We start from the raw sequence: 17,928 nt of genomic DNA, 5'->3' as shown, positions 1-17,928 counted from the left end.
AGTGAGCTAAATCGAAAGAGCCGATTCTCTAAATTTTAGAATTTTAAAAGAGCAGCAATTTCTGTAACTAGCTCTAACGCTGTAGAACTGCCGGTGGTTTGAGGGGCGGGGCTAAGCAATATGACGCTTGCGTCCACCGCGTGCGTCCAACAGATGGGCGTGGCTTGAGGAACCAGTCGAGTGTGGGGATGGGGGGCAAAAAGCATCCCCTGACTAGTCATGCTACCAATGTTTGACACGTCCATCGCATGAGGACAATCCCCACGTTTGTTGGCTGGAGGCTGCTGAGGTTTGGGGTGGGCTGACTGCTGATTTTTGATCACCCCTTCAACCTCCTTCGCGGAGACTCGAAATCCTAAGAGCTGACCCCAAAACCGTTCGGAGGATCGTGCGGTTTAGGAGGTGAACGGGTGGACCGGATCGGGAGGAAAAAATGTGGAGCAAATCAAGTCACCTCGGGTGAGTGTGGTCTTAGGATTGTGGAGGCTTTACGTAACGAAGCTTTAGTGGAGAGATTGCTGGTTCAGGTAGGTTGCGTGTTTTAATTCCAGAGGAAACAAACCAGGATTGTCTAAAGCAGCAACCAAGTGATCCTTCTTTCATCAGACAACTTCTAGTCTTTAGGATATTATGTCTCGAAGAGAGGTTCTTCTCACTCCTGTCATTCTCTGGAGTAATTTAGCTTTGCGCATGCGCAACGACTGTATCGTCTTCCAGCTCACAATCATGGGATTTTATGGTTATTTTTGCCGTGCATGGGCGTTGGTTTGGTCTTGGCAATTGTGCTGACATGTCGCAATTGTTTTAAGTGATCACAGAATGAAATTGGTGGGTACAAAACGATTATTGCTCGATATAGATGGGGACACGACCCCTGCGTCTATGCAAAAACTACACGCTTGTTGCTGTGGTTCACAAAGTATAAGAAGGACAGCGTGTTTACTTTAGTTTAAATGTGGATTGACTATTTCAATATAATTGTAATATATTGAAATTATTATAAGCCTTCAGATTTTTCCACCTATCCAAGAGTACTGTGACTTGACTTGACTTAAGCAGAAAAGTCCGGGTGGTGCCTTGCTCAGGGACACTTCAACGATATCCAGGGAGCAGACTTTTATTTCTTACACAATGTTTCAAGTCGTGTCTGTTGTCGGACTACAGCAAGAACCCTTGGATCATTGTTAGTGAGATTATGCATGGCAACTGATATAATGCGAAAAAATTAAAATAAATATTACTTCACCCCAGTAACGTGTAGTTAAATGCATTACAATCTGAATTACTACTTGGAATGGCGGCGTGCATGGACGCAGTGGCTCTTGGCTCCTTTTGCACATTTTTACATTTTTTTTTGTACTAAAATGTCATTATACTATTATATAATGACAATGCCATTCATTCATTCATTCATTCGTTCATTCAAAAACCATGCTGGATATAAAGAACATAATACTGTTACTAGTCAAGTCACATTTATTTGTATAGCCCTTAATCACAAGATGTCTTAAAGGACTGCACAGGAGTACAATTACACCATCCCCTGTTCTTAAACCAACATGCGGGCAAGGAAAAACTCAAAACCTCAGCATGAGGGAAAAAAGAAAACTTGAGAAGGGGCCTCACAAGTGTTAAATGTCTCGCGGGCCGGATTTATTATGTTGTCAGGCCTGATGCTTGTATGTTTGACACCCTTGGGCTAGAAATTTAGTACTTACTGATGTTTCCACCAATCTCGTAGAGACACAAGTCCTCTCGCTTGACCTTCATAGAACTGTCCTGGCTAAGAAGTATACAAAGCTAGTAAGCGTCAAATGGTACAGCTGTTTCCCAACAGAGCAGACACTCATCATCTCAGTAAAATCTATATATTTCAAGGTCCATATTCTCGCACAATATTGAAAAGCCATTGTGCTACCTTAAAATACCTTAAACACGTCCCTTATTTGTATTAATTTAAACAATTTGAAACATTTGTTGACCTTGAGAGGGCTGTACATGCCCAAGACACATCGCAGGAAATGGTGCCCCCATTGCCCTAGTGGTTAGGGAATCCAACCATACTAAAGACAATTAATATTAAAAGATATTATTTGGGTATCATATGCTATAAGACTCACTCGTGATACCATTATAGGTTTCAAATGTATTACAAACCTTTTTTGTGATAATTGTGAGAAATTAGGTCATTATTCTGCGTGAAAATCAGAAACCTCCCAATATAGCACGCACATAACAGAAACTAAGAAACCTGTTAACTTATTCTGACTTCTCAGAAACCTCACAGATTTTTTTAAACTCAAAATTGTATGTTTCGCGGGTGGACTGAAATGCAGAGAAGCATTAAGAGAGGCCGGGGTGCTCAAAAATAATTTAATGACACTATCCATGAACAAAGTAACAAACCAACAAAGACGAACAATTGGACTGAAAATAACAAAATTTCCAAGCAAAAAACAACAAAAGTAGAAATGGAAATGGTATGCCCCAGTGTGCTGTCCGAGCAGTCATTATGAAAGTTTGCGATAATAACTCTAAAATTGCATTTTTACTTAATTTTTACTTTCTTCTAACAATTCTCATCCTTAACTGAGCAGAATTGTGTGGAAAAAAGTTTTAATTTTTAACTCTAAATGTCAAACAGACTTTAAGTGAGACATGTGAGATTAATGTCATAAATCTTAAGCAAGATATTAAAATAAATTATGAAAAAAAAGAGTCTCAATCCCGACTGTAAAGTGAGAGTTGTTTTTAAAGTCCAAACACTAAATATACAATAATAAACTTCAATTCAAGCGAGATTATCTGTTTTTAATAGCCCAAATTGTCATCCATACGTACTCTACATACCTCTATTGGCCTTAATAAAGTTTATATTTTTGTCACTGAATATCAACATGAAAAGTCAAGATCTTTGGGGAGAAATAATGGTATTAAAAAGAAATAAGATCCCATCCATGAATGAAATTAATCAGGAATTACTGAGTAAAAACAAAAGATTTACTTCAAAAGACAATGCATTTCAGATATTATGTAATTTCTTTAACATTGACTGTTGCTTCATTACAAATCTTTGCTACCCTCTATTCATTTTTCTACCTTTTTTCATCCCATTACAAACTCATGTGTTAGTCCCCATTAGCTCAAGGATATAAGAACTATCGGAGATGTGCTGATAGGACAAAACCGTATGCTAGCGTTAGCAGAGTATGCCTCACAATCCTAGTGAGGCAGATCAGCTTCCGTAAGCTACGTATGCAGCTTACCGCCACCAGAAAAGGGTCCGAATGCATGAATGAATGAATAATGCATCCATTGTAAGCATTCATGTGTCAGGGAAAACAGAAAAAACGCTGTGTAAATTATGCAATGTTAGGAGTAGTATTAGTTGTAGTATCTGGGAATTGCATTTTAGCGGAGCATTTGTATTCATCAGGTAGAAATATTCATACTAATGGGACACAATTCTTTGTTGTTTGTATAGGTGGCAAAGAGACATGAAAGATAGACCTGCCAACCCTTACCATACTCAGTGAGGATGCTGTCCCCTGTCACATCAGGATGACCGAGGGCCAAGAACTAGGAGGACGAGGCATCGTGTTTGAGGCTAATGTCAATCGCCACACCGTTAGCCTCGTGGCAAACTCTGACAAGACCAGGGATTTATGTCAGAGTTTTGTCCATGGTTCCTTAAGGGATGACTCAAAAATAACAGTCCCGACTATATTTGAGAAGGAATACTTGTTGGACGGAAGAGCTGTTGTGGAAAACAACTCATACATGGCAAGCGCAAATAATGTCTTTATCTCTAAAGGAAACAACGAGGTGATTATTCCATCCGGTCTTGACTCGAGTTTGTCCCAAATGTCAAACTGTGCAGACAGTCCAATCCCCAATGGCGCAAGGTCCAAAGACTCACAATTTGCTGATCGTAAACTAGAAACAAATCAATTGGACCCATCACGAAAGCCTGAGGGGGGTTCAGTCACAGTCGTTTCACTATCTGGTCGAAGTGAGCCCGATTTAGTCATCGAAGTTGGCTGCCGGACTATCGAAGCTCATAAGTCGGTCTTGGCGGAAAAGAGTGACTACTTCAAAGCTCGGCTGTCGCGGAGCGTCCTCAAAGTGAAGGGCGTGAGCTACAATACCTTGTCCACCCTTATCGACTACATTTACACCTCCCGGATGGATGTTTCCAAAGAAAATGTAGTAGACGTCATTACTGGGGCCAAGGTCCTCCAAATCCCTTGCGCTGTCCAGGCGGCCATGGACTGTGTGACCGAACAGATCACTGTCAGCAACTGCTACGAGATTTTGTGCATTGCTAAAAAGCAGCGATTGAGCGAGCTGAAAGAAACTGCCTACAGGTTCATGAGCGATCACTTCCTGCAAATTCTAAAAGATCCCTGCGTCTACGGCCGCCTGACCGGATCCGAACGCGACCTGGTCCTGAAAAAGAGGATGGAGGGGAGGATGACGCTTATGGCTGCCGAAATCAACGATGTCTTCGAGCGCGTTGGAAGTCGACCCCCGAGCCGGTGCAGTAGCCGGCCCCAGAGCCCCTTGTCAATGGGGTCCCTTGAGGAGAGTCATACCATCTACTCCTTCAGCGAAGTGGACAATGACTGGCGGGCTTTGACAACCATGCCTGAGGACGTCAACACCAAAGGTTGTGGAATCTGTACTATGTTTAACTACCTGTTTGTAGCGGGTGGGATTAAGGGTTATGGGGACAAGGGGAAGGTATCAGACAAAGTCTTCTGTTACAATCCCAGATTGAACAACTGGGCAGAGATTCGACCCATGACGCAGGCTCGTGCTCAGCTGAAACTAGTTGCAATGGACGGGTACCTTTACGCCATTGGCGGGGAGTGTCTGTTCACAGTGGAGAAATATGACCCCCGTATGGACCGCTGGACCACCGTGGCCCCTCTACCCAAGGGAGCCTTTGCCGTGGCCCACGAGGCCACCACTTGCAACGGCGAGCTCTACGTGTCCGGCGGCTCGCTCTTCTACCGCCTGCTCAAATACGACACCAAACGGGACGAGTGGCAGGAGTGTCCGTACAACAACAGTCGGAAAAAGTCGACGGACATGGTGGCTCTGAAGAGCTTCATCTACCGCTTCGACGTGAGCCGGGAGCGGGGAATCGAGGTGTTTAAGTACAACAGCATCGTGAAGATGTGGAACGATTGCGCGTCGCAGAAGCTCGGCTGCTCGTTGCCTTTCAGGTGCGCTGTTGTGGGGAACTGCATCTACTGTGTGAACAAAAGCCAGACCCTTCGCTTCGTCGTGGAGGAGGAGAAGGCCTTCATTGAGGAAGAGCCGCTAAGTGCGCCCCTCGAAGCCAAAGGCGTTCTCTTTCCTTTTGTGCTCACTTTGCCCGAAAAACCTGAGAAAGTCCCCACCGGTTCCGATCCGGACCTACGAAACTAAACCGCCAAATTCACTGTCTTTCGTTTGATCAGTTCCCTGTTTGCAAAAGAATGTGTCTGCTGCATGGCAAATTAATGTTTCCACAGGGACGAGCCTTAAAAGGGAATTCCAAGTTTTGAGTGACTGTATCGTTGATTATTAGTTTAGCCTGGTGTTGTTTTGATGCACTTTTGACTTTGAAACAGATATTATTGACATTTTGCTGAGAAAATGTGTTGATGAAGTATATAATGTGGCTTCTATGCAAATGTAATCACTGTGGGGCTTTATTATTGATAACTGGAATGTCATTGATTGGATACAGAGTGATTTGACAACTTGCCAGGGACAAGGTCACCTTATCCACCCATCATCTTCTTTCTGTAGTGTATGACCTTAGTAATCTCTAAAAAAATGGGGAATAAGTAAAAAGAAAAACCATGACATTTCAAATGTTAAGCTAGGGTGAGCGGTAGAGCTGCAATTTATGATTTTTTTTTAAATTATAATAGATAGATAGATAGATAGATACTTTGTTCATCCCCGAAGGGAAATTCACATTTCCAGCAGCATCCCTGAGCTGAGAACAAACAATCGAGAACAATCGAAAATAACACGGGAGCTGCTGGAGTGGCTGCCATTCGTGACGGCGCCGGAAGAAACGATTCAATTTGAATCATGTACAAACAAACAAACAAAATATTTATGTTTCAATAAGTGGAAATCACAGTTTGATTCATTATCAATTAACAAAGGAATATGATAAAATTAACATGTATTAACATGATAAAAGACAGTTATGCAAAAAGTAATTATAATTAAGCAAGTGATTTGATCCAACTTGTTTCAGAAACTGTGCTATACAGTAATATTTTTTTTTCAAAGTAAAAGTAAACGACTATTATTACAGTGTAGTGATCATTTTTGTCGAGGCAATATAGTTCCTTTGCTGCTCATTATTATCCTTTTTTTAATTGGGCCCAACAACAACAAAAAAACAAAATTGTTTTCGTGGCTGCGGTACTTTTCTCTGCCTCTGTGTCAAAGACTTATGGGAAATGTGGTCCTGCTAAGCGCTAAGGCTTATTAGTTGGCTTGTTTCTTATGGTACACAAACAGAGTAACACGCACTGCGTAACTAGTGTTTTTAAGCTGCTTAAAAAGAGCAAATTAAAATCAAGCTTCAATTGTGGTGTGTCATGTGACGATTTTTATACATTTGTTGAACTTTTAGCATTTAGCATTAGCCTACAAAAATAACTGAACTACCAGTCATGAAACGTATGAGTGATTTAGTTTCCCGGCTGACATTTATGTTTTCTTTAATTTGTAATTTAAATAATCGTCATTTTGCGGCTTGTGTGCGTTTGGAATATACACTATATCTTTCAGATTTAATTTCCCCCTATGTCCCGGTCCGAAGCCTTTGCTCTGAAAATGCTGGTCTACTCGTGATTCTAAGAGCCAAGAAGAGATCCGCAGGTTCGAGAGCGTTCTCCATTCGGGCCCCGGTGCTGTGGAATGTTCTTCCCCCTGATCTGCAACCTCAGTGGATCTGTTTAAATCTAGGCTTAAAACACACTTCTATTCTATAGCATATGAATAACCTACATTTTATGTTGACAATATCTGTGTATTATTTATTATTGCAACATCCGTTGCAGCCTGGTCATCCTGGAAGGGGGATTACCTCACTTCCGATCCCTTCTCAAGGTTTCTTCGTTTTCCTCATGGTGAGGTTTTTGAGTTTTTCCTTGCCCTCATGTAGGTTTTAGATCAGGGGATGGTGTAATAATACTCTGTGGTTTGCAATCATCTGTGGTCTGTGCAGCCTTTTGAGACTCTTTGTGATTAAGGGCGTCACAGATAAACATGACTTGACTTGAATTGATACAAATTGGAATATGAGGTAAATTATTTTAGTCAACATCATTTAACACAAACAAACCATTTTACTATCATCGATAGTATTAGCTATATAAATGATATGTTGACCAAAACCTGATTAAAATGAAAATAAATGTGAAAACCCATCATTCGCACTTCCAGAACAGCACATGATTACTCAATTTTACAAATAAGTATGAACCAGCACTATATATGCTTGTGCCAAAGATAGTGAATCAGTTGAATATTTTAGACCCTCAGTTTTTTTTATTCTTTAAATTATTTCAGGGATGTTGAACAAAGCTGGGAATTATTTAGAAAAAATAGGGCCCTATGGCATTTGTTAAAGGTCAAAAAGGATGCCACATTTAGTCATTCTGCCATTACATTTAAGATACACTGCACAGCATGATTAACACGAATTGTGTTTTTTCTTCCAGTTACAGTGGTTCTTTTATATATGCTGCTAAAAAGCACAAAGTGAGTTTAGTATGACGCCTTATGACGGGCCTGTTTAATTTTGCCAGCCAGGAAAAGCTGCAAATGCAGTCAGTGTATCCTGGACGAACTGGATGTGGTTTTGCCACGTTTGCATTCTTTTCAACTTTTCTTGTTTTTTTCCCTTCTTGTGGATTTTTATGCCTGCTTGATGTGATCGCTCAGTGATGCAAACTTGTTAAGTGCAAAAATAATTTGGGATTTGGTGTTGGATAATGTAATCGAACAAAATGGTGGAAACTTCAATGCTGTATGTGTTTAACCATTCTATTGGTCTGATGTTGAGAAATGAGCTTACACTGCCATCTAGCGGGCATTTACACCAATTGGCTGTACTGTATTTAAATGAGATAAAAATAAACGATATATTCAACAATAAATCTGTAAAAAGGTTCGTTGTTGCTTGATTTATTCCCCTGAATTGCGTACACGGATGTAACAAATATGAAAATATGATGCCATCAATCAAACATCTGTGTGCATGTATCTTCACGACTTAGAACTTGTCGAATCAAGACTGAACTTAGAACTTATAATTTACGATATATATATATATTTTTAAATATGTTGTTATTTTAGGCTTTTCCCAAAACATGAACTTCCCATGTTCTTATGCTACAAATAAACACTCTAGAAAGCAAGAACTTAATTGCAATAACACTATAGGAAATATATACTCTAATAAAATGGGGATTTTTGTACTTCCAAGTAACGCTTTCTTGTTTTAACTGCAAGTAATATTCCTATTGTTTTTTATTATTTTACCTCCACCATTCAATTCTTCAATCTCCATAATGAAAAAGTCGAGTGACAAATTGAGAGGAAAATTTGGAAAAAAAAAAAGATGGTAAAACTAATGTGAAATAATTACATAAACAAAGCCAATCATATTTATGTTTAAGTCTAACCGGAGAAGCAAATATCATTATACTGTACTCATACTGGACTACAGGAGGAAAAGCAAGGACCCAGCACCACTCATTATAAATGGAGACTGTGTAGAGAAAGTCCACTCTTTCAAATTCCTGGGGGTGCACATCTCTGACGACCTCTCCTGGTCTGCAAACACCAGAGCAGTGGTAGGGAAGGCCCAGCAGCGACTCTATTTCCTGAGAGTGCTCAGGAAAAATCATCTGAAACAGCAGCTGCTGGTGTCCTTCTACAGAGCCACAGTGGAGAGCATCCTGGCATTCTGCATTACGGTGTGGTATGCTGGGTGGACGGCAGCAGACAGGAAAACACTTCAGAGGGTCATCACCACAGCCCAGAGAATCATTGGTTGCTCTCTGCCCAATCTGGAGGACATTGCCTGCTCTCGCTACCTCAGCAGAGCAGGAAACATCGATGACTCTTCTCACCCCGGCCACCACCTCTTTGACCTGCTGCCCTTTGGCAGACGCTACAGGTCACACAAAACAAAAGCAAACAGACTCAGTTTCCACACCAGAGCCATCACCACCCTTAACACACACCGCACAAAAAACTGAAACTCTTGCAAACACACTACCTCAAATAGATGTAAAATTGTATTCATGCCTAGGCTTACTTTGCACAATGTTGCCTATTTTGCACTACCGCATATTGCACTAATATGATCCCAAAACTGTATGTAAACACCCAATGTAAATATCTTCTGCCCCTACATGCCCACACTTTGTTGTGTAAATATTGTGAAAATGATCTTTTATCGTTTTTTTTTTTTTTTAAATTCTCTCAGTAAAATGTGAAACTGGAGTGCCACGTCCAATTTCGTTGTCACAATATGTTCAACCCATTTTGTAATAATGATAATAAAGGTCTATTCTATTCTATTCTATTCTATTCTATTCTATTCTATTCTATCATTAAAATAGACACCAAAATTCGATTTTAGAAAATGATTTATTTACAGCCCTGCGACCGGCTGGCAACCAGTTCAGGGTTCCCCCTGCCCACTGCCCGAAGATAGTGGATGGATGGATGGATTTATTTACAGAAAAAAACATATTATTATCGGCCAACAGAACAGTTACTGTTGTTGTTGTTGTTGTGTAGCTTATTCTCGGGGTTGGGTAGGGTTACTTTAACTTGATTACTTTCTATTACTTTTGGATTACTCCAATACTAAATATGCTAATAAAAGACAAAAGAAACTCAATATGAATAAAATTATGACTCACAACACGTGGTAAGCATTCTCTCCTGGCGTTGATCTCTTTGATCTGCGGCAAAACTAACATAAAATGGGACAGAAACAAAATGAAAATAAATCCAAACAGCTTGCCAACATCATTTTTGCCGTTCCATGCATTCCGTTACTCCCCAAGCCTGCACAAAATTTAGTAATTTTATTCATGTTTAGTTCCTTTTGTCTTTTATTAGCATATTTGGTATTGGAGTAATCCAAAAGTACTTGAAAGTAATCAAGTTAAAGTAACCCTACCAAACCCCGCTTATTCTCCATATAGAAATGACGGATGTCTTAAGTCGAATATACTAAATTAAAATATAATTTGTCAAGTTTTTAAGCACGTTGACGCTGTGTATTATATTTGGACAATGTTTATCCCGAGCTAAAATGGTTATTTTTGTCGGTGCTTCAATCTACTTGGAGGTAACTGGTAACATAAATAACATATTTAAACTAAAAGTAGTTTAAGTATGTGTTTTATACATCCTATTCACAGGGACGAGTGTATGCCGTATTGCAGTACTAACATTTTACCGCTAGATCGCAGTGTTAGTCTGGAGCTGAATTCATCGTTGTTTTGGAATGAAGAACCAAGTTTAAAAAATATACTGTATATATTATTATATACATATATATATATATATATATATATATATATATATATATATATATATATATATATATATATATATATATATATATATATATATATATATATATATATATATAATATATATAATATATATAATATATATTATATAAATATATACAGTATATGAATATACTGTATATTTTCTTCTCAGGGTGTAGCAACAAACTCCCTGGTTAACACCACAAAGTTAAGAAGTTAAATTGAGGAAACTGTTTTCTTCTTGATTAAAATTGAATTCCCCAAAATTATATTGTGGGTTTTTATGCTGAAGTCAGCTGGGAACTCAATCTTCATTCAATAGTGCGTGCAGTTGCCATGGAGATAATGACTGACAGCTCCTATGACACTGCCTCGAGGCCTTTATTGAGTAGATTTGTTATCACTTAACTAAAAATAGTTGTTAGTTTCATCCCACCCTATCAACCTTCTATATGCGTATTATTTGATATTGGACAAAAATATCCAGGGTTGGGTAGGGTTACTTTAACTGGATTACTTTCAATTACTTTTGGATTACTCCAATACCAAAAATGCTAATAAAATCCAAAAGAAACTAAATATGAATAAAATTACTCAATTTTGTGCAGGCGAATGGGGGGTAACGAAATACATGGAACGGCAAAAATGATGTTGGCAAGCTGTTTGGATTCATTTTCATTTTGTTTCTGTCGCATTTTATGTTAGTTTTGCCGGAGATCAAAGAGATCAAAGCCAGGAGAGAAAGCTTACCACGTGTTGTGAGTCATCATTTTATTCATATTTAGTTTCTTTTGTCTTTTATTAGCATATTTGGTATTGGAGTAATCCAAAAGTAATTGAAAGTAATCATGGTAAAGTAACCCTACCCAACCCTGAAAATTTCACAGCACATATAACAGGCAACTTAAAAAAAAAAAATTATTGTACAGGTCCAAAAATGGCTATGATTTGCATTGTGTTTGTAGAATACAAGTAAAAGGGGCAGTGTGTATCATTTGACCACTAGATGTCGTTGTGTTATGTTGTTCAACCGTAAACATGTGTCAAAGGCGTTCTACAATCTACAGAGATTCAAAGTGAATAAATTAAATCATATTACTTCTCATTTTCCGAGGTTTTTAGTTTTCAAGTACCTGTAGCAGTAAGACGGCGGACAATTGTGTCAACTCCCTTTTAAGTGAGCCTCATGCCATGCCAAATAAATACAGATTTATCATCCTACGTGTATTTTAAAAAGCATGTTCATACGATAATTATTATTGTGTTTCTTTTGCTTCTTATCAAAATCATTTTTATTTTTTATGAATTATGATTTATTTTCTTTACCACCAGGGGGTGCTAAATAGTTCACAATGTCCCTTTCAGAAGCAAAATTATTATCTTCTGGTTAGGGGCGGCCACTTTAAGCAATTCAAGTTGAGTAATTACAACATTGATGTTGCTCAGGGCTTTTCTAGCTACCAATAACGGTTCACCTTCTTTCTGAAGCGAAGTATGATTGGTTATTAGATGATCCCTGAATAACATTTAAGTCACCATCTCGCAACACCAACGCTAAAAATGGCATTCTCCTGAAATTGATCAAAACAGATGTTGTATTTGAACTCGTTTTATATAAAAATAAAATGGCAGCTTCATTCTTACATCCTCTTTTTTATTTTAAAGGGACATTGTGTAATATTTAGTGACTCCTAGTGGTAGAAAAAATGTAATTCATAGAAGAACTATTAATTTGAATAATTAACAGGAACTGAAGTATTAGATAGATAGATAGATAGATAGATAGATAGATAGATAGATAGATAGATAGATAGATAGATAGATAGATAGATAGATAGATAGATAGATAGATAGATAGATAGATAGATAGATAGATAGATACTCTATTCATCCCCGTAGGGAAATTCATACTTCCAGCAGTATCCTTGTGTTGAAAATAAAACAATAATAAAGTAAAAGGAATCTAATACATAAATACCCAATGTAACATGTTGATATAGAGTATTTAAACAGCGCTATACAAACTATACACTGTAATAGAAATAGGGTAATATGCAATGTAGGGGTGTGGTTTCATGTGGGCGTTTACTCCCCTGGGTGAAGTTAAGGAGCCTCATGGCATAAGGAAGAAATGATCTCCTCAGTCTGTCCATGGATCAAGACTGTGACAGCAGTGTGTCGCTGAAGCTGCTCTTCCGTTTTATCATATTAACACGCATTTTATGGTACTCATTGAGCGAGAAATTATATTTATTTTACAAAACATTATCCAGCTGCTAAGGGTACCCCCGAAAAATTTGAAATCTTGTGAAATTCTGAGCAAAAACATGAGAAGTGATGTGCTGTTGTTAGTCAGTTTGAGTCTCCGTAGGTTTTACTTTTTCTTGTGCTTTGTAGCACTTGTTTTCGGTTGCATTACACCAGGGGTTACTAACCTTTTTCAAAAGTAGAGTAGTATGTGAGAGACATAGTAACATGTACAAGAGTATAGTAGTATGTATGAGCGAGTATAGTACAGACGCCTCCCGACTTATGTACATTCGACTTACGGATTCCGGCAGATGCGATCATTTTTTCCGGAATGTTAAAAAATATCCGGACATTGCTGTAAGTTAGATTTTGTATTGTGTGCACCATTTTCAGAGTAGAGGACATTACTGTAATGCTTCTTTCCGCCGCATGGCGCTGTGAGAGGTCACCCAGCATCCACCCCGAAGAAGAAATCCGCTTCCTCCTCATAGTTAGTGTGTAAGCATTCCATACAGTATGTCCAGCATATGACCTTTTTATCTTGTTCATCCATTAAATATAGTTGGTGTAAAGTGTAAAGTAGAGGCGAGAGGTTTCTTTTGAAATGAAAGTGGAATAAGAAAGCTTGACGCGGTTGAGAAAATGGTCGGAACACTTTTCTTCTGCCACTTTTTACCACGGAGGGGGACCTCTTGAAGCGCATCTCCCAAAAGTAAGTTAAACTTCACTCTTTTTATCTTTATAGAGCATATTAATTTATGAAATGTTTATTTTTTAGTACAAAACATCACAAACCTTCAACATACTTATACAAACCATAAACATACAAAATAAAGCACTGAAGCAACTTACAAACACATTCAACTTACGTACAATTGTCCGGAACCAAACTCGTTCGTAAATAGGGCAGCGTCTGTAATTAAGATACAAAAACAATTTTAATTGTATTCCTGCATAGTTACATCAAAAAAGACGCAATGAAATCACAGATATATTTCATAAAAATAAGGATTACTTTACATAATTACAATTTCATTTGAAAGCATTTTTATGTTGCACAATACAAGGGACAATACTGAAGTCCATGCACGCTAGTTATAACTCTTTTTATTATTTTCCTATATTTTCAATAGTTTTGTTTACATTTGCCATGTCCGTTCACAGCTCTCTCTTTGCGGTTTCCATTCCAAACACTCGCCTCAGTGGGTTTTGTTAGCAAATTTAGTTTTGGAGTAATCCAAAAGTAATCGAAATTAATCAGGTTACATTGCTTTAATATTATAATATTGTCATTATTGCCCTGCGACTGGCTGGCAACCAGTTCAGGGTGTCCCCAGCCCACTGCCTGATGATTGCTGGGATGGGATGTGTTAGGAATTAAACTATATTACAAATGTAGCGTTTACCAAATTGTTCGAATTAGTTATCTGACTCCATTCAGTAAACACTTTATTCTCCTAACAATGCATGCTCTTAATTTTAGGGAAAAAATATTGACAAGAGACAGGCATTTTCACACGGGGCAGATTTATTTTCTTAAATTATTTCTCAAGTGAATTCCATCGAATTTTGCCGAATTATTGTCGAATTAGTTTAATTAGTCTTCGTAGCGCCTCCCATCTCTAGTGTCTGCTCCCGTCTGTGTCTCTCCGTCTTCCGTCTTTTTGACACGTCAGGGCATTGGCCACCCCCCATGGGTCGTGCTGACTCCTCCCATGGGCGTGCTGACCCCTCCCCTGAGCGTGCTGACTCCTCCTCCCATGGGCGCGGCACAGCCTCCTCGCCGAAAGACGCCGCCATGTCTAAAGGACTCACAACAAGAAGGCTTAAAGCAATGCCAAGCGTTTATCAAAACAAGGCCTAATTCCCTCGTCAGCGCCCCGCTATCAAAATTCTCCAGCCAAAGCACTCTACACTTGGAACGGCGCGACCTGTGAAAAATCCCCACTGCATTCAACAAATGTAATTTGTATTATATTAAATCCCTTATAGTCAATTGAATAAAATAAAAAATCCTTCAATAACTGGGATGGTCTCCAGCACCCCCACGACCCTACTGAGGATAAGCGGTGCAGATAATGGATGGATGGATGGATATTCTCATTATGTTACTGTTACATTTAACTGTATCTGATTACATTATTAAAGTAACCCTCCCAAACCTGTGGGCATTTGTATAACTGTCTGTATGAGAGTATGACATTATATGTGAGAGCAGTATGTAAGTAAGTAAGTGTATGATTTATTTTTTAAATGGCCTCTCATAGTTTCAGTTTGTATTGTGCTCTTTATGTGCTCTCTACGAGCTAGTAAAGCTGTAACGGAATTTGAATTTCTATTTAAATTCCCAGTTGATTATCCACGGTTGAGTACAAAAACAGCAAAACATGCAAGCCTTTGGAGACCCACAGAGGAAACACACACACAAACACACACGAATGCTGGAAACTCCAATCAAAAGAGAAAAGCGTGGCCCGGGGAGAAGCATCATGTAATGTGCTTTTTGCGTAACCGCCCCTCACTTTCTCATTTGAGCCATTTAGATATACACGGAATTATTTACACCTTCAAGGCAATTCCACTGAACTGCACATCAGTCAATTAGTAAATCAGAAATGTTCTGTGATTCCATTTGAGCGTGCAGTCCTTGGCTCCCTCTGGTCCCCACCCTTTTAGTCTTCCATCCTGACAGTGACAAATTACTCCTCTGCTTGGCGAGATTGAAAATTAAAAGCATTTAAAGTTGCTCATGCATTTATGCTAATGAGAAATTCAGATACGATCTGCATGCGAAAGAGGCGAGTATCACAAGCCGGCCGGTTCTCGATTTGGTTTCCGTTGCGTTCCGCTTTTCTTCCGTCTTATGTGAGTACAGCACATGCCGCGTGACAACGAAATGGCATACGAGAAAACGTAAAGGGTCTTGGTGTCTGTATTTATGATGCTAGCGATGATTGGTGCAGCCACTCAGCCAAAGTGGGTCATTGGGTCTGCTTCTTTTTTTTCTGACATCACATAAAAGAAGCAAGTGCTTTGGATGTTATGACATAATGGCACAGACGTCGCTTACCCACTTTACTCTCTATTTTGGATATAAAAGAAATACTGTAAACATGGCCTAGGGGTCATTTGCAGATTGCAGTAGATTCTTTAGTACTGTAATCCCTTGTTTTTCGCAGGGGGTTGAATTCCAAAAAGGTCCCGCCATCGTCAAAACCCATTTGTTTAGCAAATAACAGTACTTTACTTTAAAACTGGAGTAGTAGTGGAACTGAACAAGCGTGTGGATAAGAGAGTACTCGGTTGGTTTGGACACATGGAGAGGATGGATGAGGAGCGAATGTTGAAGAGGATCTACAGAGCAGAAGTAAACTGAAGGAGACGAAGAGGAAGGCCGCAATTGACGTGGATGCATGGTGTTATGAGTGCACTGCAGGAAAGAGGTCTAAATATAATGGAAGCTAGAGCTTGTTGGTGATAGGAATGAGTGGAAAGGTGTTGTAAAAGGATAGTGGGATGTTTAGACGTGTACTAAGGGTTGGGCAGGGCACCTGCATGATGCGGCTGGGGTAAACCAGTGAAAGCTGTCGGGGCCTGCTGTTCAACAGAAGAGTTTTTTTGTGTCACCCTGATCCGACTGACATGGCCGCTTTCTTGTGTCCCGTTTCATCTAAAGGGACAAAACCATTACTAACTTCAGTGCCGAGATGCTTAACCTGTAAAGGTGTTTGGGTTGACCATGGTCCAAAAATTTTTGTGTGTATCTTTTGCTACTTTTTCCCTTTTTTATTTTCTTTATTTTCGTATGTGTTTGTCTTGCTGTCGGTCACCCCTCTCGAGGGATATGACCAGGGTAGATAGATAGATAGATAGATAGATAGATAGATAGATAGATAGATAGATAGATAGATAGATAGATAGATAGATAGATAGATAGATAGATAGATAGATAGATAGATAGATAGATAGGTAGATAGACAGACAGATAGATAGATAGATAGATAGATAGATAGATAGATAGATAGATAGATAGATAGATACTTTAAATGGTTTCATTTTACAAATAACTCCTGTACTGTCAAATTATTAATTTTGAAATAAACTTCCTGCTACTTTGCACGACTCACCAAATGACTTCTGTCCTGTCAAATTCTATTATTAAAAATAATCTTGCTATTGCAATACACTATCTATCTGTCAGTAGATAAAGGACTTTTTAACAGATTGTCCACAATCCGTCAACCTGGAAAATCACTGCTCCTCCACCATTATGCTCAGAAACGGTTTTCCTCAAGGGTGTATATTGTGTCCCCTTCTGTTCACTCTCTACACATCTGACTGCACCCCAACACGTCCCTCAAACAGCATCAAGTTTGCTGATGACACCACCGTAGTTGGACTCATCTCAGGGGAAAATCATTCAGACTACAGGGATGAGGTCGAAAGACCAACGGCCTAGTGTTTAGTGTACAACCTCCCACTGAACACACAAAATAAAAAAAAAATCCTAGACTTCAAGATTGGCAAAGCAGAACCAACCCCGCTTCACATTGTGTGAGTTTTCGCTTCCTTTGTTTACTGGTTTCTGTCGCTTCCTCATTTGTTTTTCTATTTTACAGATTTTTGTTTTGAGAAATTGTTTGATAATAACCAGGAAGCATTGCAGTACTTGTAATGCATAGTCAGAATAAATGACAACAACACCAATGTGGATAATGTGCAAAGGGTCCACACCATTCAATTCCTGGGTGTGCAGATCTCCTAGGACCTCTCCTGGTTGGCCAACATAACAACAGTGATAAAGAAGGCCCAGCAGCAACTCCACTTCCTGAGAGTGCTTGATAGGAACAACCTGCAGGAGAAGCTGCTGGTGATATTCTACAGCGCCACCATAGAGAGCATTCTAACGTACTGCATCAGAAAAGCACTACAGAGGATTACAAATACGGGCCAAAAGGTCATCGGCTGCCCCCCTGTATGGCAATCAAGGAATTCAAATTTGTCAAAGTCCAAGAGATGTAAGAGTCAAAAGGAATAAGGAACTGGCATCCTATGAAATCTCCTTTGCATTTGTCCG

The 17,928-nt window shown here is 39.1% G+C and overlaps 1 protein-coding gene across 1 annotated transcript; it reads left to right on the top strand.

Moving 5' to 3' along the window:
- Window positions 1–172: 172 nt before the first annotated feature.
- On the top strand, window positions 173–8,194 carry kbtbd11 (kelch repeat and BTB (POZ) domain containing 11). Its single transcript, XM_088354712.1, has 2 exons — window positions 173–459; window positions 3,485–8,194. Exon 2 carries the CDS (start codon window positions 3,562–3,564, stop codon window positions 5,434–5,436), a length of 1,875 nt encoding a protein of 624 aa, XP_088210838.1. The 5' UTR covers window positions 173–459; window positions 3,485–3,561; the 3' UTR covers window positions 5,437–8,194.
- The last annotated feature ends 9,734 nt before the right edge of the window (window positions 8,195–17,928 follow it).

The sequence above is a fragment of the Urocampus carinirostris genome, chromosome 15 (genome assembly GCF_059441175.1).
Source record: "Urocampus carinirostris isolate Australia breed hairy pipefish chromosome 15, RoL_Ucar_1.0, whole genome shotgun sequence".
NCBI classification, from domain to species: domain Eukaryota; kingdom Metazoa; phylum Chordata; class Actinopteri; order Syngnathiformes; family Syngnathidae; genus Urocampus; species Urocampus carinirostris.
The sequence above is the reverse complement of the archived record's forward strand: the minus strand, read 5'-3'. Positions and strand labels throughout refer to the sequence as shown.